The following is a 25056-nucleotide window of genomic DNA, read 5'->3' as shown; positions in this document are numbered from 1 at the left end:
CCAATCAAGTTAATACTGCTGACACCATAAATCAGGTAACAACAAAAAAAAAGTCTGAGACATTGCTTACTCTACAAAGGGCAGATTCTCATATCGCCTCAAAGTTATTGTTAGTAAATCAAAAAGTAAATGTTTTACAACATAACATGGAACAAATGATAGATGTCATACAAATGAGTTGTGTGACATCAACCCTGCATGTGTACATTACTCCCATTAGATATATTAATGATTCTTTTATTAAAAGTACAAATTTATCAAATTATCTAAAAGAGAACTGGTCACAAGAGCTAGAAAGGTTACTGAGAAAGCAGCAAATACAGATCCTAAACCTTAATAGAACCAGAGTGAAACCAGTGACCGTTAGAGGCTTTACCTCTTGGCTTACCTCTACATTTTCTTACTTTAAAAAATGGGTGGGAGTAATTTTGTTTAGTGCTGCCATATGCTATGGACTGGTATTCATGCTTTGGTTGGTTTACAAATTCAAATCCAACAAAAACGTGACAAGGTGATTATAACTCAAAACTTTTAGCCATTGAAAACGGAGCCTCCCCCGAGGTTTGGTTATCTATGCTCAAAAATTAGTCGACATCAGAGTCCTCTACTCTTACATCCCACAGATCTATGGATCCATTACACTAAAATGAGAGAGACTCAACGATCATTGATCAGCCCTTACACACCACTGAGGTTTCCACATGGTAGGGTGATCATGATTTGCCCTTCTAAATCCTTCTTGGTTGTTTTGTGCTGAGACAGTGCGAGACTAGATCATCAGATTAGGCCTTTTCTATTAAATAAAAAAGAGAGAGATGTGGGAAGCCAATAAATGCCATTACAAGATGGCGCTGGTTTCAATAAGCAGACGCCCATGAATATGGGTAAACAACCAATGTGCGCATGTGCAGTAGAGTTTTTGGCCGAGTCTAAATGAGGTACTGAAAGTATAACCAATCAGGTATAGACACGCCACTCCTAGGTCTATATAAGCACTGTTAGTTCTGGGGCTTGGGGTCTTTCGCTTTCACTATCAAGCTCTCCCAATAAATGTGTACAGAAGAACCCTGTTGTGGCGTCCTTCTTGCTAGCAAGTCGGGCGTCTACAGTATACAGTCCAGGAAAATAGGCTACAGTTAAAGGCAGTTATGGTTTTAGTGGCATCAGTATCATAGCAATGGTTGCATTTTAGAAAACTTGCACCTTGAAGTAGCAAAAACACACAAGGAAACCATAAAAAGTGCGATTACATTTGTATGTAACTATATGCCTACTAACTTAATTTCCTGTTTTATAAATGGTGCGAAANCATCCAAATCTATGAGTCTATGGGAGACATTCTTATTCAATCCACTGCATAATACACTTCATCTGTTAAGAATAAGGTGGATCCACAATGAAACAAATATGATTAGAATTCAGTAATAAGTACAAAGCTTTTTGCAGTTCAAAAATATTGTGCATGATTTAATTTTAAAAACGTCCCCAAGGGCTGATGATAAAATTATATAAAATCACACCTTAGTGTGTGCAAGGCTCAGGTTCAACTTCCAATACATGAGAGAATCTAGAGAGAAAGACAAGGTTGCTCTTTCAGAAAAAGAGAAAACAAATCACAAAAACTGAAGGTGGAAAGTAAAAGCTCACCCAGGGGCAGGCTCAGCTTCCAGAAACTTCAGGAACCAATATAAAAAAAAAGATGAAGATTGTCTCCAGAATCCTCATAAGTCTCCACCAACACCACCCAGCAGTTCCTCAAACAAGGTACCACTTTCCTATTCCCAACGATTGCCCCTTCCCAAAGCACATCACTGGGCTCCCCACAATCTTGGATAACCTTCTCATTAATCCCCTACTGCAAAGACTTTCCTCATTTTATTAAATAACACATTAAGTTATCTTATCATGTAACACAGCCTCAGGTTGATATGAAAAGGTAAGTATTTACAAAAGGATGTCTGGTGTTGTCAACCAACTCTCTGCTTTAGGTTCAGAAGAAAGTATAGGGGACACCAGAGTGTTTCAACGTGCCATTGCCTAGTTTCTTCTCAGCCTGTTTCCCTTTGCTAGTGACCATCTTCTGAGGCTATGTTACTCATTCTGTGTTGTACTCAGGAGGTATTTTGACATGAGATATTATCCTGTTTTGGAAATCTTGATGGCTGTCCACTACTGACCAATGCCCTATAATTGTAATAGTCACGTTTGCTGAGAGTCAGTTTCAGACCCCTCACAGGTATATCCCAAACTTCCCCTGCCATTCATCATCACAGGGAACTAACTGCTTCCTCTTACCATCCCGAAGACTTGTTAGTAGAATTACAATGATGTAACAGAGAAGGTACTTCTGCTAATATTGTACGTATTTAATGATATCATCATTTATTAGGTGTATATTTTGAGACCATGTCTGCAATTTACACAAACCTCATTTTGTTACATGGTACAATTTTATTTAATGATCTATGTGATCAATGTTCAATTCTTTACCTGATAGAGTCCTGTGATATATTGTGGATTGAAATCTTTGGGCATGTCTAACTCTTCGTGCTCATAAATTGTGACAGAAATATAACAGGAAATGTATACAGACCAGGAAAATAGGCTACAGTTAAAGACTGTTTTGATTTGTTTGGCATCAGCTTCATAGCAATGGTTGTATTTTAGAAAACTTGCACTTTAAAGGATCAAAAATATACAAAGAAGCCAGTAAAGGTGGCTTCTACTCTAAGACTAGAAAAGTGTAGTGAAGACCCAAACTCTGTTGTCTGAAGTACAAGTGTTCCCACATACATAGTTTTACTTAACTGGAAATATGGTCATTTTAACGATCTAAAAAATAAATGTTTAAATGAGTCTGGATGGGATTCAGGCATACTACAGCACTCCAACAACTGAGCTATATCCATATCTACCAGAATTCATCTATGTAGCCCATTATTTTTTTGGTACCTGTCACACCATTTCATTTACAACAGCAAAAAGTATGGGAACTGTGCTCTCTGTGTGCTATAGAGAACATATATAAGACAGAATTAATGGATTAGAAATTCTACATGAAGGAAAGCCCAGAACTATGAACTAATTTTACTACAAGCCTAGCTTCTCTCAAAATGACACGTAGTTGAACCAGATCAAGTAAGATCTGGCGAGTTTTGTAAGATACTTTGAACAAACCTTCCATCCCAGACCAATGACAATTCACTGGCTTTAAAATGAAGTTTTAATATTGATTATGAAGGGAGGAGGCTAAGTGTTAGCCTAAGTGTGGGCTAAAATAATTTCTTCAGACGAGGAGAAAACTGACAGGATAAAGGTCCTCTTTTCAGAAGGGAAAATGAAAAGGTGTACTTGCTCTGATTTTAAAAACAATTAAGGAGGATTTAAAAAAATTCTCAATCCTATTTTCCTTTAGAAAAAGAAAAACAGAACCATCCGAAAACATAGTATCTCAAAGACAGAGGGTCCTCAGGAAAAGCAACAACTTGTAGAATTTTCATCAACCAGCAACTTCCAAGCTGTAAGCGAACTCCTGACCTTTGAAGGACTTTCAGCAATTTATTCTAGCAGACTTCAGTCTTCTCAGAAGCCTCTAGAAGCTCACTTGGATTTAAAGATGTCTCCAAGCTCTCCAACATCACCTTGCCCCAATCTTCCAGTGTCTCTATCCTCAGACTCAAATGTTCATCTGAACTCTAATGCACATTCCATCCTGTTCAGTGGTGCCCAGGTTCCTCATGTACCATCAGCAACAGGATTCAGTAATGTCAGGGTCCCTCTTATGCCTTCAGAAACAGTGTTCAGTTCTTCCAGTGCTCCTCAGATATCTCAAACAACAGTACCTAGCAGCATCCGGGACCTTTACCTTCCTAGACCAGCAACATTCAATAGCACAGAGGCTCCTCACAAACAGGCAATAGCATCCAGAAATGTCCAAACTACTAGAGTGCCATCAGCAAAACTGACAAGCAAATCCCAGCTCCTAAAGTTGCCTCCTCCAGCAACAGCATCCAGCAATGCTCAGGTTCCTCATACTCCAGCAACCATGCCCAGAAGCATCTCTGTCACACAGGTACCTCAAACAACAACATCCAGTAGCATTCAGACTCTTAACTCTGCTACAGTAAAAGCATCCAAGAATGTCCAGGCCCCTCAAGTATCTTTACCAATACCACCCAATTATTTTCTGGCTTCTGTGGCACCTCTATCAGCAACACCCAACTGTCTTACATCTCCTGGGCCACTTTTGTCAATAGCCACAAGCAGAGCCCAGACTACACAAATTGAACCAGGAAAAGAATCCATTTGTGTCCAGGCTCTTCACGCTCCTTCATCAACAGTGTCCAGAAGTAAGTGCACCACTCCATTGACACAAGGGGCAGAATCCAGTACTGGGAAAGCCCTTCCCCTTCCTAAAGTAAAAGCATGCACGATATTCCAAGCACCTCGGGTGTCTTCACCAACTGCATCCAGCAGTATCATGAAGTCACATGCAACTTCATCAAAAACATCCAGCAGTCTCCTGGATCAACATGCAACTTCATCAACAGCATCCAGCAGCAGTCTTCTGGATCTAAAGTTGTCTCCAGTAACAGCATCTAGGGCTCTCAGTGCTATTCCAGGGCTTTCAGAAACAATACACAGTAATCCATCCAGGGTAATGACCTTTTCTTCTAATAATATTATGACAGAGATTAGCGCAAACTAGGGAGGCTTCCTCATTAATCTTTATGTGCACATGATATTCTATTCAAGTAATCACTAATTTTTATTGTGGCTAGTTACTGATCCTTCCCTAAATTCAATTGTAAAATATATTGTATGTGCTTCTCTAATCAGAAAATGTCTAAGTCAGTGATCAATCAGTCATTCCTAATCCGTAAGGAATATTGTGAGACACTTGATTTGATTTTGCACTTTGCACTTTTTGTCAAGATGCTGTTTTCATACTGTGAACCACTGCTCATTATACCGGAAATGTATTTCCCTATGATGAAACAAACTGATGATAGTGAAACCGTGCCACTCAGAGAGTGAAGTCTGTATACATCTCCATGTCAGACCACTGAGAGTGCTGCTAGTTTGTAGCTGCCTTCCCGTCCTAGTACCCAGGTTGCCCATTCCTGCCAACATGCCTTCTCTTTCTGTCCTTCAGTGTCACCCCATCTCAACATTCTTTCCTGATGCATGAAAATGAAGTAGGATACTGCAGAAGAAATCAAAGGGAACTACCTTTTTTAGAAAATGTTTGGAATTAAAATCTTAAAAATGTTCCTTGATAGAAAACTTGACTAGAGCATTGAGGCTTTCCATTCATCCCCCAGGAATATAATATCTTTATCTCCCAGGTATAATTTGTATTAACTGGAATCAATAGGTTGTGATTTAGGTAAATTTCAAGTAAATATTTAGGTAAATATATGTTTCTTCCTTTAGCTACGTTGTAATATAGCAACCGTTGTTTATATGTTCTCCATTCTATTCAGTGGGATTGTTCCTTATGATCTGTCTGAACTACATTGTCTCATCCCATGTGTGTTTTATGTAGGCACCAAGGAGAGGAATGGTATCAAAGAAGCCTTCTAGGGAAGAAGGTCACCATCAAGGTCCCAAACAAGTGATGGTGTTGAAAGTAACAGAACCATTTACATATGACTTTGAAGAAAAGAAAAGGATGTTACATGCTACAGTGGCTACTGAAACTGAGTTCTTCAGAGTGAAGGTTTTTAACACAGCTCTAATGAGCAAGTTTATCTCAGGAAAGATCATTGCCATATCACATTATTTTGGGCACAGTGGGTTTCTGGAGATACACAGAGCTTCCTGTGTGTCTGATGTGAACGTTAACCCAACAATGGTTATCTCAAATACACTGAGTGAAAGTGCTATTGCAACCCCGAAAATTTCTTATCTTTTCTCACAAGAAAAGGGGACATTTGTGAATGGAGAATTTGTAGTAATTATGGTAAGCTATTGCATTATTTGTAAAATATCTTCTGCAATCTGAGATTTTAAGTTTAATTTGCTCAACTGGAATTTGTTCAACTTACTTAACACAGGAAATCATTGCAAGACTTCCTCACTTTTAAGATTTCCATGATCTCTTACTATTCTTCTCCTCAATACACCACTAGGAAAACTCTTTAGAAAGAGATTTAACCTTTAGCATTTTCCTGACTAGGACAATTCATTAATAGCCACCCTTATCCCAGACACTGTTAAGTTCATAGCACACTTTCTTTTTAGACTTTCTTGGATAATTTCATTATCTGTATTAGGAGCAACTCAATTGTGAATAAAGAGCCAAACTCCTAGCCTTGATACAAGAATAAGAAACCAAAGATTATTCTGCCCTAGAATATTGCCATGTCCACAAGTCAAGATTATATCTCTACTGTGTTCTCATTCTCATATGCTTTCTTCTTTTATCGAGATCTTTTCATAAAGAGAATATTGTCTTAAATAATGAAAGGGGAGTTTAACAGAAAAGATTAATTTCAGAGTTTCTAACTCGACACAATGAAAGTGGGGAATTTTTCTTCCTTTTTTTTCTATTAGATATTTTCTTTATTTACATTTCAAATGTTATCCCCTTTCCTAGTTTCCCCTCCAAAAATCCCTTATCTCCTCCCCCCTCCCCTGCTCCCCAACTCATCCACTCTGATTCTAGGTCCTGGCATTCCCCTATATTGAAGCATAGAGTCTTCTCAGGACCAAGGGCCTCTCCTCCCATTGATGAGTAACTAGGCTATCCTCTGCTAGAAATATAGCTAGAGCCACAAGTACCATCATGTGTTTTCTTTGATTGGTGGTATAGTTCCAAGGAACTCTGAGGGTACTAGTTAGTTCATATTGATGTTCCTTCTGTGGGGCTTCAGTCCCCTTCAGCTCCCTGGGTATATTTCTGGCTCCCTCACTGGGGACCTTGTGCTTTGTCCAATGGATGACTGTGAGCATCCACATCTGTATTTGCCAGGAACTGGCAGAGCCTCTCAGGAGACAACTATATCTGACTCTTGTCAGCAGGCTTTTGTTGGCATCTGCCTAGTGTCTGGGTTTGGTGGTTGTTTATGGAGTGGATCCCCAAATGGGGCAGTCTCTGGATGGTCATTCATTCCTTCAGGCTCTCCTCCGAACTTTGCCTCTGCAATTCTATTTCTATAACTTTGGAGTATTTCTTTAAGTGCCAATACACCAATTCATTTGTGTGCTTGTTCAATGTATAATTTTAGAATTCCATATACATGGATACAGTCATGGCTTTTTACTTGTTATCTATTCTGTCTTTGGCTGTGCTGGTACATTATGTTACACAACAAGTAAACTCAGGGGGATACAAACTAACACACCAGAACTAAATGCTGTAGTGACTTAACCTTTGTGAGATTTGGAGTAGAGTGAATTGTGGTGTGCACTGAGCAAATGTGAGCCATTTTTAAAGGAGTTGTGTTTGTATGCATGTGGGTGTGCACATGTGTGTGCATGTGTGTACATGTGTGTACATTATATGCATGTATGTGTGCATGTGTGTGCGTGCATGTGTGTGGGCATGTGTGTGTATGTATTTCTACATGTGTGTGCATCTTTGTGCATATGTTTCTATATATATGTATATGTGTCTGTGTGTCTATTTCTTGTGCTCTTTCTTTGTTTCTTTTTTGACAGTTAGTTTTGTTTTATTCTCGTTTCTTTGTCTTTTTAATTTCTTGTTGTTTTTTTAATTGAGAGAAAGATGTATAGATATCAGTGTGAGTAGGGGAGATCTATCAGAGGAGGTAGGTGAAGGGAAACTATGATCAGAATATATTGTATGAAAATAACTTGATTTTCAATAAAAGTAAAAATAAGTGGAAAAAAGTGGGCTTATAGTAGTGCTCCCTAACTTCATAATGAACCACAAGCAACCTTTATTCTCAGGCCTCTTAGATGTTCCTACATAACCTGCAATGCAATCATATGGTTTTGTTATTTACTTCTGTTGGCTCATTTGTTTTCATTTTTGATCCTTTTCATGGGTTTTTTAAGAAATCTCAGATATTCGGATATGTTACTACAAGTGCTTAGAAAGATACTGATTTTTCCTAAAGATACCCAGCAGATAAAGACCACATGCAGGTAAAGATTAAGAGTTGTTTTCAAGGCTGGAGAGATGGTTCAGTCATTAAAGGCTAGGCTCACAAATAGAATAGCAGGAATGATTTCCAAGAAAAGATGTGTTCACTGGAACAGCATATACAATATAGTTCCTGTAATTGTACTTTTTCAGTATTTATTTTTTTTCTTTTTCTGTGAGGGTTGAGAAGAAACACAAAGGTCAGGAAACTAGTATTGAGTTTGGAAGGCAAGTTTCAGGAGTAAGTTCTTTCCTTCTACCATGCGTCCTGGTCATTGAGCCCAGGTCATCAGGTTTGATCACAAGCACCCTTGCCCACTGAGCCATCTCATTGGCACTTGTATCACCAATTCTAAACCTAAGAACCATAGTTGCCTTGTGGGGGACAGGTTTATGTTGACACATTTTAATTCTCATAGATGTGACAACCTTTGGCATATTTCCTAGAAGATTCAATATTAATTTGGTTTTTCAGAAAACTGAGAGGCATGAATGTATTTGCTATGGAATTGGAGATGATACAGGGAAAATGGAAGTGGTGGTTTATGGACGACTCACCAATGTCAGGTGTGAACCAGGCAGTAAACTTAGACTTGTCTGCTTTGAATTGACTTCCAATGAAGACCGGTGCCTCCTGAGGTCTGTAAGGCACAGTTACATGCAGGTATGTGCTCTAGGAAACTCCAGTCTTCTAAAGAATCACATACTTTTTAATACTCTACTAAATCATGAGTATTGGCAATATATAGAAAATCCAATAGGTGGAGGAAAAAGTAAGGTTTGCTCATTTAACATATAAGCTTCGTTCCATTATTTTTAATAGGGGATTTTAAATCATAATAAGGAAAACAAATACAGAAAGACTCAAACATTATTATATGTTTAGCTAATTGATTTAAAAGAAAACTTTCCCATTTATCAAAGCAGAAAGAATATTTGACAGGAAAATTAAGGTTTTTCTTTCAAATTTTTCAAATCAACCAAAGACTAAAACACAAAGAACCTCAGGGTCTCCATTTTTAATATGTAAATACTTTCTGTTGTAAGGACCATGGACAGAAATCATAAGTTCCCAAGGATGCCCTGAGCAAATCAGATGACAAGGTTTTTTAGGAAATCTCCAATCCCTATAAGCCTATGCAAAGAATACACCACACCACTCAGGTATAATAAATATATAAGACACACAGTTAGATTAGGCAGATATACAACTACAGAACTCTATTTCTAAGCTATGAGATCCCTTACTACTTGTGGCTTCTCCAGGTCATGTGGTTCATCTCAATCTTCCTTCTACCTCCTCTTCCTACATCTTCATCTATCTCCACCTTCTCCATATCTGCCCCTCTCTTTCTTCTCATCACCGCTCTAAAACCTCCAGCCACACCTTTCTCTTCTACTACCAAATCGCACATTCACATGAAGTCACCTAAGTATATAATCCACTTCTTTTTGAGACAAGGCCTCTTGAGGAAACAGAATTAACATCAAAATACAAAGAGGACCCAGGCAATCTACAACAATAAGTTGCTAAAATCCACCCTCCTTTTCTTACTTTCACACATCTGTCTGGGATTCATTTTACACAAACACACTCACACACACACACATACACACACACACACACACACACACACACACACACACACCACTATTATAATGTAAACAAGAGAACCATAACTACTGATGACTTCTTCATTCACATAGATATGCTCCTACTCTACCATTGTTCTCCAAACCATCAGCCATTTGCCAAAATTCCAATCCTTCTCCCATGACAACAAAGTCTCTCTTTTCTTACTCCCAACCTCCCTGTTCAATGAAACTCTGTAACTCAGTCCTTACCTCAGGCCTTGCAACACTTGTATTTAAGGTCAGAGTGAGAAAAGGGCACATGGCACTTGTGGTGAGTAGTCAGCAAGAAATGTGTGCAACCAACTGCATTCCAACTGATCTGACTTCATTGCTTTCTTCTTTAAGGTCATCAATGAAGGAAAGCCACTCAACCCAGACTCAGTCAGGAGAAACTCTCTGGAACCATACTTCTGATAACCTGGATGCCAATGACACTGTTTGTGGAGATAAGATTCAAGTACAGAAAATAAATGTGCACAGGCCTGTTGAAATACCTGTCTTATAAAGACCAGCTCTTAATTCTAAGAAATGGTGCTTTCTCATATTCTTTATACATTCTATTATCTAAATTTTATAGGTTGTCTCTATGACTCCTGTAACTGTTGGTTTGTAATTTTTATACCTAAAACTTAAAAAATAAAATCCACACAATTTCTGTAAAGCAGTGTGCCTTTGGCACTATCCTTTAACCATTTGAGATGTGCTTTAAAATAAAAACTTAGTGACCCTTGCATAAAGCTGGAGAATACAGGCTTCAAATGTGATGTGTCAGGACAAAGCATGTTCAGAAACAAATAGACTGTGTTTTCTGCCCATGAAGTCAAGGTATTAATAAGATGTGGGAAAATGTTGAACTCAGCCTTGAGTGTACTTTCCAAAACTAATATGCTGAGAACAGGATCAAGTCTTCACCTCTTCTATGCTGAGTAATGTGACTGCATTACTGAGTTTAGGTATTGGAAAAAAAATTCCCCAGAATGAGGGGTTTAGTGTGCGGCATGCTATTTTCAACTATAAGGAATCCCATCTTCAATTCCAGAATCAAATAAAATCACTGCAAATTTTTAAAGCAAGATGAAGAAGGCTTATGATAAAGGAAATCAAAGAAATTAAGAAATTAGTATTCTCACAGAGGCCTTTCTATATTATTTCTCACTTCTCTCACTGATGGGAAGACTTATTTGATAAATCAACTGAAGGAACAATGGGTTCACTTTGCCCATGTTTGAATGGTAGAGAAGGGTGAGATGACTCGCCATGTACCTGCAGGAGGAAGCAGAGAGAAGTGAGGTCTAGAGTTGATCTCTCTCTCTCTCTCTCTCTCTCTCTCTCTCTCTCTCTCTCTCTCTCTCTCTCTCCCTCTTTTATTAAAGACATGAACCTATTCAATGGTACTCTCCACATTTATGAAGAATGTTTGCAAATTCCTTAACACAGTCTAGAAACTTCCTCTTGCATAGCATAAAAGTATTCTCACAAGTAATCCCAGATCCTGTCAGGTTTACAATCAATATTTACAGTCACATGAGGCAATGATGTGAAATAGAGGCAAGGAACATACATAGGGATTTGGACAGCAGAAATATAGGCAGGAAGAGGCAAGAGCTAAGGATGGGTAACTCTCACATCTTGTAAATCCATGTCTTATCCCCCATTCTAATGATACTGGAATTTTGAGCTTAATGGGATTTGTTTAATTCTAAATCACTTCTCACCAATAGATTAATGTCACTAAAAACATTTGTGGAAGGAAATTCTACTTGTTTTTACTATTTGTTTTGCTTTAACACCATCATCCAGCATGTGAGAGTGGGACAGAATATTGTTTAGCACCTTGAAACTCCACTTTTCTTGTCCTATAATCACAGTGCACCTTCCAGACAGAGGTCATTATTCACATCTACTGTGTACACACAACATTCTTCAAACAGTACACCTGAAACCTATTATCAAAGTAGGCACCCATATACAACAGATTGCAAATATATATGCTATGAACCTTGAAAATGATTACTGTCTCTAGAAATACCTTCATTAAAACCTTATTTATAGTCAAATATGTCACCTTTTCGATACCATGAATGATGGACTGATCCAGCCTAGACTAGTTTGAGTAAATGTACATCCAGACAAACTGTGTCTTTAAAGTGAACTTTTATGATGGATATTCTGTTTACCACCTCCTTCCTGTGTACACTTGTGTGTGTGTAATCAAAGTAAAGTGCTCTATGGAAAGGGACATGCAGGAGGAAAAAATGCCTACCTAATCTATGCTGATCCACTGAAATAAAGACTCACTTCTGTTACACCCCTTCAGCAAAACAACTACTCCTTTTGAACACCATGAAAGAAACTCCAAGAAAAACCTGGAGCCTGTAAATACATTTACTTATAAGGCCCACAATTGCTTTCTGATCTGTACTGACAGTTTGCATCTAATAAAGTATCACTGGTTCTATAAAAATCTGTGTGAGTCTTTACCTTAAGTCTTTGAAAAAAAGGGCAAGATTGTGGAAACATGTGGCTTAGTCTCTGACCATCACCATATCCAGTAACAAAGGTACAGAAAGAAACGGAAAATAATCACCAAATACCAAAGGTTAGGTCTTGGATTTCTAATGTTCCAGAAATGTCATTATTGCATTTATTTTCCTTATTTAACACTTTATCTGTAGTGATGTGATACATCACAAAACAGACTAAGACAAAATGTAAGAATATTTTCCATAAGAGTCTGACATAAACAATTATATCTTACATAAACCTAATATTTCAACAGACAGACAGACAGACGGACGGACAGACAGACAGACAGACAGACAGATAGATAGATACATAGATACATAGATAGATACATAGATAGATACATAGATAGATAGATACAGGTCTAGATAAATATAGATAGACATAAGATATAGGCAGATACATAGAGTTATAGATATATGATATAATCTACACATAATATGCAATGAAGACAAGAGTGACAGTGTCAAATCTACCTATATACAGTAGGCTGAAACTATACTATATCTACATTGTGAGACAATATACCTGGGGAAATGTTATTAAATGTCTACGCACTCCAGGCCTAAGTTCAGATATAACCAAAGTCCAATTTGGTTAAACATTGGGATTTATTTTTATTGTGGTTCTTATAAGAATATTAATGAGGCATTACTTACAGGAGCAGAAATAACCCAAAGTTAGCAATGTTGACACTCAATCCTAAAGGGAGTAACATCTCACAACAGCTAGAAACCTGGAGTACCCTTCACAGCCTACAGACAGTCCAATGCATTGGAGAGTGCCCCCTTCAGGAAGTTCAGTGGCTCTGAACCTTTTCAGGACAGTTTGGTTATCTCTACTTTATCCAGGTGTGTATTTAGCTGATTCCTATGAACATGCCTGACAGCCTGTGCATTTTGGAGAGAGAGGACACGATTATATCTGGTTTCAGGGACTTCCTGAAGTCTTTAAGTTGTTCACTTCTTAACCTTAATGATCCTTCAGGCAGTATCACAGGCTACACACATTCTTAAAATATTCTGCTATGCTAAATCCTTTTTAGCACCCTATATCTTAACAAGATTTCCTCTAAGGTGAAAGATTTTGATCTGGGACAAAATTCTTATATAACAGTCCCTCAGAAGTTTACATAAAGACTCAATTTCTCTCCTGCCTGAAGTTTTGCCACTCAAATTGCAGAGATAGACAAGTGACATTGTTATCAGTTTCTTCTATGACTTTTGGGTAAAAGTGGAATGCCTGGCACAATGATGGCATGATTCTTAGAATGGGAACAGTGGGAACCAACTGTTTTCAGTTTGGACGTGAGGCTTACTACACAAGGGAAGATTCATACCTAGCATTATCACCTTATCAATACCTCTCATCTGTAGGTCAGTAGGTCCTAGAGAGGAACCCTATGATGTATTGTCAGTTTTCCTTGAAAATATTCTTTGTTCTACCCACAGATTAGTGCTACTCTCAGTCAGTCTATACCAGGGAAGCTGCATTTTACAGTGAGTTCCTATTATTTCCCATGACTCAGAACTAGGAACAAGCTTTGTGACTACACTTTGGCTCCTTCATTTGCAGGTATTTGCCTTTCCTCTGTAATCAGGATGTCCTTGACCAAAAATACTACTAGTGACTTACCCAGCCAAAGGCCCTTATATCAACTCTGGAGGTTTAGAACATTGTACACATAAGGTGAGAAGACAGCATAATTTTAGCTCATGTCTTCAGCTCTCTGATGTGCAGCTTCAATGATTTTTTTTCAAATACTTTGTATCAGGATTTTGTTTTTCTGTCGTAAAAGTTCAAGGTTCTACCTGAACTGGGAGTCATTTCCATGTAAGTCAGAGAAAAAGCACTTTTTCAACACCTAGTGGAAAGACTCCTACGATTTGTGCAAACAAGAAATCAAGAAAGTGTGTATGTGATGCACACTGTAACAACTTTACACCAATCCTCCTCTAGCTCTTATTAGTAAGTAACTTAGCATCACTATGTGATCGACCTGTAGAGAAACTTCTCAGGAAAAACTTTTATAGAAGTATGAGATTAATCCCAGTGAAGGGATTCACTAAGGTATCTTCTTTCTTCTTTTCTTTTCCTGTCTTTCTTTCTGTCTTTCATTCATTTCATTTCAGTTTTCAGTTTAGTTTGGCAGTGAAGGCCATGCTGGTAACATGAAAAGAGAATCAACCCCATTCAGTGATCCCTGCTAGCCCATCTCCCCCCAGTGTGGTTCTCTGAGGACTCAAAAAAGTTCTCTTTACCAGGCATTGCACAGCCACCTTACTTGACTGAAATACACATTGGCTACCTGTGCCTTCCTTTGCCTCCTCCATTCTTGTCTCATCAGAGGAAAATTTAAGCACTTCCTGCCTTTCCCCTTTCAGCTCTTCCACAAAGCCCACTTTCTTCCATATAGGACTTACTGCCATCCACAGCCATAGCCAAAGAAACCCTATTTTTGTATCTGCTCATCTTGCTGGAGCTGGACCCTAAGTCCTATATAACAGAACCATGGAGCTACCCACTTACCTTCCCATCTCCTTTGAATCAACAGTTTGCAATTCCTTGGAGGTTGAATGACCTGTTCACAGGGATTGCCTAAAACTATCTGCATAACAGATCTTTGCATTATAATTGATAACAATAGCAAAATTGTAGTTTTGAAGTAGCAACAAAATTTATGGTTAGGAGTTATCCCAGATGAGGAACAGTATTAAAGGGTCTTGGCTTTAGGGAGGTTGAGAACCACTGTGCTAGCCTAACAGCCACACTGCCCACTGCACCAATTCTGGACTAGTTGGAGTCTGAATATTAGCACACTGAGTGACCACAAAACTGAAAACTAAACTTATTTTCCTGGTCTAATCTTTCTGATTTGAGCAACAACAACCACAAATCTGAATACCTACCTAATAAATGTAGTACCCGATATCTATACCAAAACCAGCTCACATTTCATAATTAGAGATACTTGGTTCCCAGGGCAATACAAAAATACAAAAATAATAAATACAGAATACCTCCTCCATAAGCCGCCAACTCTATTATAATAAACCCTCAGAGGAGAAGTTTAGCGGACAGACATAACAAGGACTTTGAAATAGCCATTGTGAGTATGCTCAAGGACCTTAAATTGAATATGAATGAATATCTCATGGAAGACCATGGAACTACAAACAGTTGAATTAAATAAGAAAAACAATTAAAGATATAAAAGGAGAATAAAACAAAGATATAGACTTACTAAAGAAAGGCAAAGCTAAAGTAAAACTCAAAATTAAAAAATGTAGGAGTTAAACAGAAAGCCACACCAACAGATTAAATGACATGGAAGAGAGAATTTCAGGTCTGAAGGCCAGGTAGAAGCAGTTAATATCTCCATCAAAAAAGTGTTAAATCTAAAAGAATCAAAACACAGAGTCTCTAGGAAATTTGGAATATCATGGCAAAGAAAAAATCATATAAACAATAGACATAGGAGAAAGAGAAGAAACCCAGGTGAAAGGCAATAGACAATGTTTAACAAAAGCATAGAAAAACTGCTGCAATAAAGAAGGAGATGATTATCAAGGTGTGAACAGCATACTGAACATGAAAGAGACAGTACCAGAAGAGAAACTCTCCGTGTTATATAATAATTCAAACATTAACTGTACAGAAGAAAGAAAAGATATTTAAAGCTTCAAGGGAAAAATACCAAGCCACTTATAAAGGCAGACCTATTAGAACAATTCCTAACTTTCAATGGAGATTCTGAAAAGAAAGGACTGGGCAAATGTTCTACAAACTCTAAAAAAACCACAGATGTCATCCTAGACTGCCATATGCAGCAAAATATTCATATATTGCTACATCTAATCTGACCCCTATTGATTAAAACTGCAAGTCAACAATAGAAACAAATAGTATATATGCATATATGCATATATATAAAACACAATCTACAGAGAAAGAAAACATCTCATGATAAAAACAATTTTTAGTAATTTCCCTTTACTAATCCAGATCTATAGAAGACACTACAAAACTTCAAAAGCATTAATATGAAAGGTTAAGATACCCAAGAGTACACAAAAAATAAATATCCAAGAACAGTTCATCAAAAGAGGGAAAATCTACTATAACAAAATATTTTATAAATAATTAATTAAGGAATTAATAAATACTGTTCAGTAATTACATTCAATATTAATTTTCTCAATTCTTCCAATAAAAAGGTATAGACTAACTGATTAGGTTTGAAATCAGGATCTATCTGCTGTATTAAATAACAACATACTCTACCATCCAAGACTGTACTATAAATTTAGGGTGGAAAATGGAAAATAGTGTTCTACATAAATGGAACCAAGATGCAATCAGGGCATAAAAGCTATTTTAATACTTAATAAAACAGACTTTGTGTCAAAACTAAACAAAAGTGAAAAAGAAGAATATTGTATAAGCATTAAAGGAAATCATACCAAGAAAATTTTGTCTTAACATTTATGCACCAGATATAATGGTATTAAATTTTACAAAAGAAACACTACTATAGCTAAAATTATATATTGAGCCTAGCATAGTGGTAGTGGGTGACTTCAATATACAACTCTCACCAATAAACAAGTCATCCAGACAAAAATGAAGAGAAATTTTGGAGTAAAGTAAGATCATCAATCAAATAGACCTAACAGGTATCTACAGAAAATGTTATCTAAACACTAAAGAATATACTTCTTTCTTAGAAATCCATGGAACTTCCTTCAAAATTTACCACATATTAGGGCATAAAGAAAGTATTACCAGATGTTGAAAACTTGAAATAACACCCTGCATTTAATGAGACCCCCAGCGATTAAGTCAACAATAGAAACAACAGCAAATATACAAATCCATGTTTGGGGGTAAGTCTTGGACATTGTGTATTCAGATGCTGATTTCTATGCCTAGACATCTGTCTACAGTCCAGATGATGGCAAGTTCTGACACTATTACTTGAGGCTGTGGAGCTCTCACAAGTAGGGACCTATTATGACTGCCCTCCGAAGGACCCAACCAGCAGCTGAAAAAGTCAGCTGCAGGTATTTCCACCCACCCAATGGGCAGAAGCTGCTAACCCATGTGGTTCTATCAGGGAAAAGATGAAAGAAGCTGGGGAGGAGGGCAACCCAGTAGGTGGACCAGCAGTCTCATTTAACCTGGACCCACAAGATCTCTCAGACACTGGAACACCAACCAGGTAGCATACACCAGCTGATATGAGGCTCCCAATACATATCCAGTAGAAGACTGACAGATCTGGATTCAGTCTGAGAAGATGCACGTAACCATCAAGAAACTGAAGGCCACAGGAATGGGGAGGTCTAGAGAGGTGAGGGATAGGGTTGGGGACATACTTGTGGAGACAGGGTGGCAGGAAGTAGGTATGGGGTAGGGAACAATCAGAGGGTGAACCAGGGGCCGGGGGGGGATAAAATATGGAGTGTAAAAAGAGAAGATTAAATAAAATTTTAAAAAGAGAGAAAATAGAGTGGTGGAAGTGGGGTAGTCATAACAGTGGTCAGTGTGATGAAAAAGCAGCTGAAGAAATCCAGACAGTATCTTCAGCTGACATAGAGGTGTCAGAGATAAATACAAGCAGGGCTATGAAGAGCTGAAGACTGAGGTACTGTTGACTGATGACCAGGAGCATTGCAGACAGCTGCAAATCCTTAAGGGCCAAGAACTATAGCACTTCAGCTGTGACACCAGCCATCTAGAGGTCCCAGGGTCACAAAGGCACTGTCTGTTTGAAACTGTCTGCCATCTGCTGCTTTCAGAAGTTCATTATGAAAACTTCCAAGTGCTGGGTTGGCAGTGGTGGTTAAATCCAAGAACCATAAGCTGTTGGGAACTAAAGAGGGGGCCCAGGGGAAGAGGCGGAAGAGAAAACCCACACCCCACCAGAGTTTTACCCATTCTCTGGTCTGTCAGGTGTGGCAGAGCTGCCATACACTTTCTACTCAGCCCTGGGTGGGCATTCAAGCCTCTGACCCACTCTTCAGGGGGTGGCCAAGAGGCAGTCCTACCTGGGATCCCTGGAGCTACTTTGCTAAAGCCACCAGGGTTATAGGAGAGGGGGATGATGGAAGAGAGGTTTCCAACACTTGTGAGAGTGAGGGTAGCAGATCTTGATGAGCAGAGACTGTCTATGGTTTTAGAGCTTTATTATAGAAATGCAGGGGGGAAAGAGAGAAGGTAGAAAGAGAGAGAGAGGTGAGGGAGAGGGAGTGAGAGAGAGAGAGAAAGAGATAGAGAGAGAGAGAGAGGGCTAGAGAGAAAGAGAGTTAAGAGGGAGAGAGGAGAGGACAAAGAGAAAGGAAAGAGGAGAGAGGAGTGAGAGAATTGAGAGTTAAGAGAACAAAGGGGTGAGAGGAGAGACAAGTAAGAGAGCAAGCAGGGGCTGAACAGTACTTTTTATGGTCTTTACTGTTGCTAGGTAACGGGGGAGGAGTTTAGCCTGAAGGTCAGTAGCTTGGGCCATTGCCTACATGACTTCTACCTATGCTTCTCTTGTGGGGTCTGTGGGGGGAGGTAACTTAGGCAGGAACCAGAGTTCCAGCAGCATAAGGGAATGCCTACTGTGTCATGTAGCTGAATTATATCACCCTTCAGGGTTCAGACATCAGCTCAACTGGAGACCAGCCTGTCTGTGTGCAGAACCTCAGAACCACAATTCTCTGGCTTCTGAAGGGAGTGATACTTGTAAACCCTGAGTTCCCTGGGCTTTGAGTACTTTACTACAATAAAAACTCCACCTTAGCTGTCCAGGACTCCTATGTAAGTAGAGCAAAACCTTGGTCAGCTAGTTTTAACACCTTGATCTGGTTGTACCATGTATGTGAGTTTTGTGTCTAGTGATCAGTGTCCATCCGTTTGCTACAAAAATTGGAAGGTTAGGACTTTCTTATTTAGTGAGATTCATCAGAAAAGAATGTGAGCCTGACTAAGCTGTGATTTTTTTTTTCATAGTGACCACAATGTTTAAAGGAAGTTAAGAGGTTTCCCAAGCCAGGGAAATCGAAACTTATGAACAAAACTGGGAGGAGGCCTGGCTGTTTCAGCACTCCTCACCCTAGGGAGACAGCCCAGAGAGACAGTCAGTGCTGTTCAAGAAACGAAACAACTCTGAAAGTGTACTATCTTCCTTTACACCCAACTGTTCAGTTTCTCATTTACTGACTTATCTGCCTACCTACTCAAGCCAAGCAGGCCACTTCTTGACCCGGTGAAGGTCTCAGGATCTGTACATCACTGCAGAAATATCCAGGAAGGTGAGTTCTGTTTGCTTCTTAAACATGTGATCAGATCTATCAGAAATATAAAGAACCATAGAAAAAAATCAGTGTTGAATGGTGGAGGACCAAGGCTGGTGCCAGCTTCACTCACAGCATTGAACCTGATGTAGCTGGTTTCTGATGCTTCACTAGGAAGACAGCCGATGGCAGAATAAAGATGCCTCCTCTATTCCTATGACTTTTCATGAGTTAGTGTTTATCACTGTTCTTCATTTATCTTCACTAGAGAAGACATGGGAGTAAGGTGTTCGTGGTGAAGGATTGTGTAAAAGACAAGACAGAAACAAAAAATATTGATAACTAAAATAATGTTGAATGAAAACCACACTTTCCAGTTTTGTGAATATACAAAACTGAGATTTATACAAAACTTGAGAACTCTCATTAGCCTGTAGAGAAAAATGTCCCAGTTTTGTTAACGCAGTTATTTAAATAGACTGTGTGGACATTTTTATGTTTAGCTCTCCTCTTAGCTCCCTTCTGTATCAGATGTTAGAGACAATATTTGTCATACTCTCTTCTTCATTCCATGCTGGAGGTGAATACTAATGAGGAAAGTTAAATTTGTTCACTGTTACTAATTTCTTCTGAAAATTTTCTAATTTTTTTATCCTGTTTTACCTAAATTTTAGTAGTTGAGATATGCATAAATTTTAAACCATAGTCATGATTAGATAATACCATACCTGTTTAAATATATATTATTGCTTGTTAATGGTTCTGTTTAAAGAATAATTTTATTATCCAAGCCTGGTTTCCTGTAACTTGGAACATAGCTGAGGCCAGCCTCAAACTTACAGTCCTTTTGCCTCTGCCTCAGCTTCTGTCTTTCCCTCAGCATCTGGAGGCCTTGAATCATAGACACCCACTGCCTTGCCCCTCTTAAATGTCTACAATTAATTTTGTATTTTACTACATAGTACTATTTAATATCCTGGGAGTAATGTTGTAAAACTAAAATTTGTTATTTGGTAATTATATAATTAAAATTGTTTCACTTTTCTCGGGTTGAAATCTTTCATTATTAAGTAGTAAGCCTCCAGGCTTTATGATGATTTTTTGGATGGTCCTTACCTATATTAGCAGAGAATTTTGGTGACTTTAAATTGCTCTTTCAGCATCAAATTTTTCTAATATGTTTAAATCCGTCAAATAGTATTGTGTCAGCAATTCGAAGGTATTGTGTTTTTCTAAACCACTTTAAAAATTGTAACATTTTGTGCTTTTGTTTTGTTTTGATCTATTTTGTTTTTGTTTTTTAGACAAGGTCTCACTATGTAGCATTGATAGGCTTAGAACTGAATATGTAGTCCAGGATGGCCTCACATTCAAGAGGTTTCTGCCAATCCCTGCCTTCTAAATGCTGTGTACTTTTACATTTTTAGTTTAAATGACTTATTAATTTTTCTAGCTTATAGACTTTTATATGGCACATTATAAAGCCAGTTTGCACTTATAATGTGTAGTAGTCTAGTCCAAGTAACAAAAATACAAAAATTTCCTTGTCTTCAACAATCAATAATTGTATATATTAGGATTTCCTATTTTGGGATGAGACTTGTGCTGAGTTTTGATGTCCCTTACTGAACGTCTTCATTTTTCCAGTGCTGCTGCCCCTTCCCCATCTCTACTAACCACTACTCCCTTTCATTCTTCTACAAAGTTTATTTTGGTAAATAACTGAAATGTGAGATGTTTGTCTTCCTGTACCTGCTATGTTTTACTTAACATACTTATTGCTAGTTTCATTCAAATTCAATCAAACTTCAAATGACAGAAAGTCATTGCTTTGAATGGTTAATGAATACTTGATATGTGTTTTGGGGGAGGATATGAGAAGTTATATACAAATCGCAATATGTATGTGGAAAACACAGGACAAATTTGGGGAGTTGTTTCTTTATAAAAGTTCCAGGGAGCTGGGAGTGGTGGCCCATGCCTTTAATCCCAGCATTTGGGAAGCAGAGGCAGGCGAATTTCTGAGTTCGAGGCCAGCCTGGTCTACAGAGTGAGTTCCAGGACAGCTGGGACTACATAGAGAAACCATGTCTCGGAAAAAAAAAAAAAAAAGACAAAAATTCCAGGGATCTAATCTCAAACCATAAGGCTTGCATAGCAGACTCTACTTCATGACCTTTTAATGTATACTTAGCATGCATGGTTTGTGTGTGTGTGTGTGTGTTTGTGTGTGTGTGTTTCATTTATGTTTGGAGTAGACTCTCACAATTGAGAATGGTCATGTGCTCCTGATCCTTCTCTTTCTACTTCTACAGGACTGGATTTTCATGCATGTACCATGGTACCTGGGTTCTCATTTTCTTTATAACTCATCCACTAAAAGATATTTACCTTATTCTGTATTTCAACTATCGTGAATAGTGATGAAATAAATATACAAGTGTAATTGTCTCTATGTATAGCTGTTTAATTTCCTTTGAAGAAGTAGAATACACTAGTTGTGCTTTTTATATTTAAGGGATTTCTATATTTTTTCTATAATAGGTGTGCTACGTTATATTTTTTCAAACAATGTGTTATATTTTCTGTTTCTGTGAATCCTTTACAGAATTTATTTATCTGTGTAACAATAAACATTATAAGTGTATATAACATTATACATCAGTATAGCTTTTATTTAACATTTTATATAATTTTTATTTAACTTTCTTTGATGATTAGAAAAACTGAACCATTTTCAAGAGTTTATGTTGAGTAATTTTAATTTTTTTTATTCCTTTATTTCAAACAGGTTTAAAGTGAAGTATCAACTCACTTCATAACATACACCAACTCATTTCTTTATCTTCCCCCAACACATCCCCCACCCAACCACAAATCTGCTTTTGTGTATGTATGTGTAAGATAACCCACATTTGATTGCTGCTGATCCCCTGTGTGTAGATACGGGATCATTCATTGGAGCTTGGGATTTCTACCTTGGACTCACCTTTCAGAAACAACGATTTTTTTCCCTTCTACCAACAATTACCATCTGCTAATAGCTCCTCAGTAAATGCTAGGAATCTGTACTAGAATTATGAATGACTTGATTTGTTATGGAATGATATATGAAAAGCTACATTGAAATGTGCCATTTAACAATAGAACTAAGACAAGAGTTACAAGTATAACTTGATACATATGAAATGAAGGAAGGCTTAAATAGGAATGCAAACAGGGGAAAGAAGTAATAGGTGGGGTCATCACAACTAAGGATTTATGAGAAAGCATATAGAAACCTACAAGTTAGTAAGATAATTTCAAAAATATACCATAAAAATATTTGAACAGAATTGCCTTGTGTGGGTGGACAATGTCACTGTTAGAGAAAATGGATTATTAAATGAGAGCCACAGTTACAAAGTGAGATTCCATCCCTATAAGATATTAGCCAATGAGGCCCCAGAAGTCTCAAAAAAACTAAAACAAAACAAACAAAAACCACAGACTATTGCCAAAGCACTTGGTGAGCCAACATAAATGCATACTAAGACTGTATTGCTAAGGATGCCTCTCATTTGGTTGTTTAGTTCTTTGGTCCCCTTTTGCATTGCATTGTTTGTGGGGTTTTGAGTAGCCATCTTTATTCATTATCCTTTCTTCCTTCTTTCCATCCTTTCATCTTTTGTGTTTCATGTATTTACAATGTTATTTGTCATATTTACAATGCCAATTGTCATTAATATTTGCAATATCAACATGAATTTACCTCTTACAAATATTCTCCTCTATTCTGTAAAGATCCCTCTACTTCTGGGCTTCACTATATACCCCAGTACTGCCACAAATGTGTGGCTCTCTAAAGGTACCAGTGTAAAGATACTGAGCACTGAAGGATAAAGATGGAACAAGTGTTGAACTGTTCCCAGTCAATAAATATTTGATACTGCAGGATAGAGTTAGAAGAAGTTCTATAAAGTAACAGTTTAATGGGGCATTGAGGACTGAAACTACACTGGCCAATCCTAGGGAAAAGATGAGATTACTTACAGATTTTATGGAAGACATAATGGGAAAGGGGATACAGTGCTGTGGCTGGAGGTTCCCATATATAACGTGAGAGAGAGACTGAACCCATTTCCTCATTTGTCACATTAGTCATTACCATGATTTGAATATAAAGTGCTCTCCATAGCTCCAGCATTTCAACACTTAGGAAAGAGCTGTCAATGCTGTTTTGGGAGTCTGTGAAGCCATAGAGCCTAGAACCTACATGGCAGATGTAGGAACATAGGCCTGGGACTAGAGGATTATAGTCACCTGGGTTCTAACTTAAACACTCTTATGCAACTGTATTTGTAGAAATTTAACAGGCTTTATGGCCAAAGACTAGGTCCCAGGCACTAAAAATTACCCACTGAGAGACCGTAAGGCAAAATAAACATTCTTCCCATATGTTAATTCTGGCCGATGTTCTTATCTTAGTGACAAGAAGAGAAACCAATAGAGCCATAGTAGGTACAAGAAGTCAGGATCTGAAAGACGGACAAAAAGGGAAAGGTTCAGAAACCTTTAGGGAAAAGAAGAGAGGCCACAAACCCATACTTCAAAGTTCTGCCACACAGACTATCTCCAGACAACTATTCATCATAAGTACCCTTGACCCAACTCAACAATCATTATTAATAATGAAGATTATTTTAAAAGTTTTCCTAACAATGCAGTTCTTTCCCAATATTCCTTGTGACATAAATAGCTATTATACTGCACTCTATCTGTGAACATATCTATATGCAGTATTTCCACATCCCTCACTCATTCCCATAGTTATGTCTTTCTTTAGAAATTTCTGAATACATGCACAAAATACATATGCCAATTTTTTTTCTTCCAGGCTCAGCAACAAGTTGAAAGATGGTGAATGAATACAAGAGAATTGTTCTGCTGAAAGGACTTGAATGTATCAATAAGCATCATTTTAGCTTATTTAAGTCGTTGCTGGCCAGAGATTTAAGTCTGGAAAGAGACAACCAAGAGCAATACACCACGATTCAGATTGCTAACATGATGGAAGAGAAATTCAAAGCTGATGCTGGATTGGGCAAACTGATTGAGTTTTGTGAAGAACTACCAGCTCTTAGAAAACGTGCTGAAATTCTTAAAAAAGAGAGATCAGAAGGTAACACGGAACAAAGAAGACCCTGTCCCTGCCTGTGTCTTATTATCTCTACTCCCTTCTTAACCTTGAAGTCCACACATAGCTGTCATATTTCCAGTTTACACCTCAAAGACCATGGCCATATTGGTCCTTTGGATTAGCTACTGAGAATGTTTGTCTTCCAATGGATGCTTATTAATTATTCTTTTTTTCTTTTTCTTTTTTTTTCTTTTCTTTTTTTCAAGACAGGGTTTTTCTGTATATCCCTGGCTGTCCTGGAACTCGCTCTGTAGACCAGGCTGGCCTTGAACTCAGAAATCTGCCTGCCTCTGCCTCTGCCTCTGCCTCTGCCTCTGCCTCTGCCTCTG

The 25056-nt window shown here is 38.0% G+C and overlaps 1 protein-coding gene across 1 annotated transcript in view; it reads left to right on the top strand.

Annotated features, from left to right (window-relative positions):
* Positions 1-25056, top strand: part of LOC110289406 — a 50774-nt gene that overhangs the window by 9303 nt on the left and 16415 nt on the right. Inside the window, exons 7-10 of the mRNA XM_029475739.1 lie at positions 3416-4657; positions 5549-5965; positions 8589-8777; positions 24445-24709. Of these exons, the coding sequence (XP_029331599.1) occupies positions 3416-4657; positions 5549-5965; positions 8589-8777; positions 24445-24709 (2113 nt within the window). The remainder of the gene's footprint in view (positions 1-3415; positions 4658-5548; positions 5966-8588; positions 8778-24444; positions 24710-25056) is intronic.

The sequence above is a fragment of the Mus caroli genome, chromosome 1, assembly GCF_900094665.2.
Source record: "Mus caroli chromosome 1, CAROLI_EIJ_v1.1, whole genome shotgun sequence".
Lineage (NCBI taxonomy): Eukaryota > Metazoa > Chordata > Mammalia > Rodentia > Muridae > Mus > Mus caroli.
This window is presented reverse-complemented; position numbering and strand designations above follow the sequence as displayed.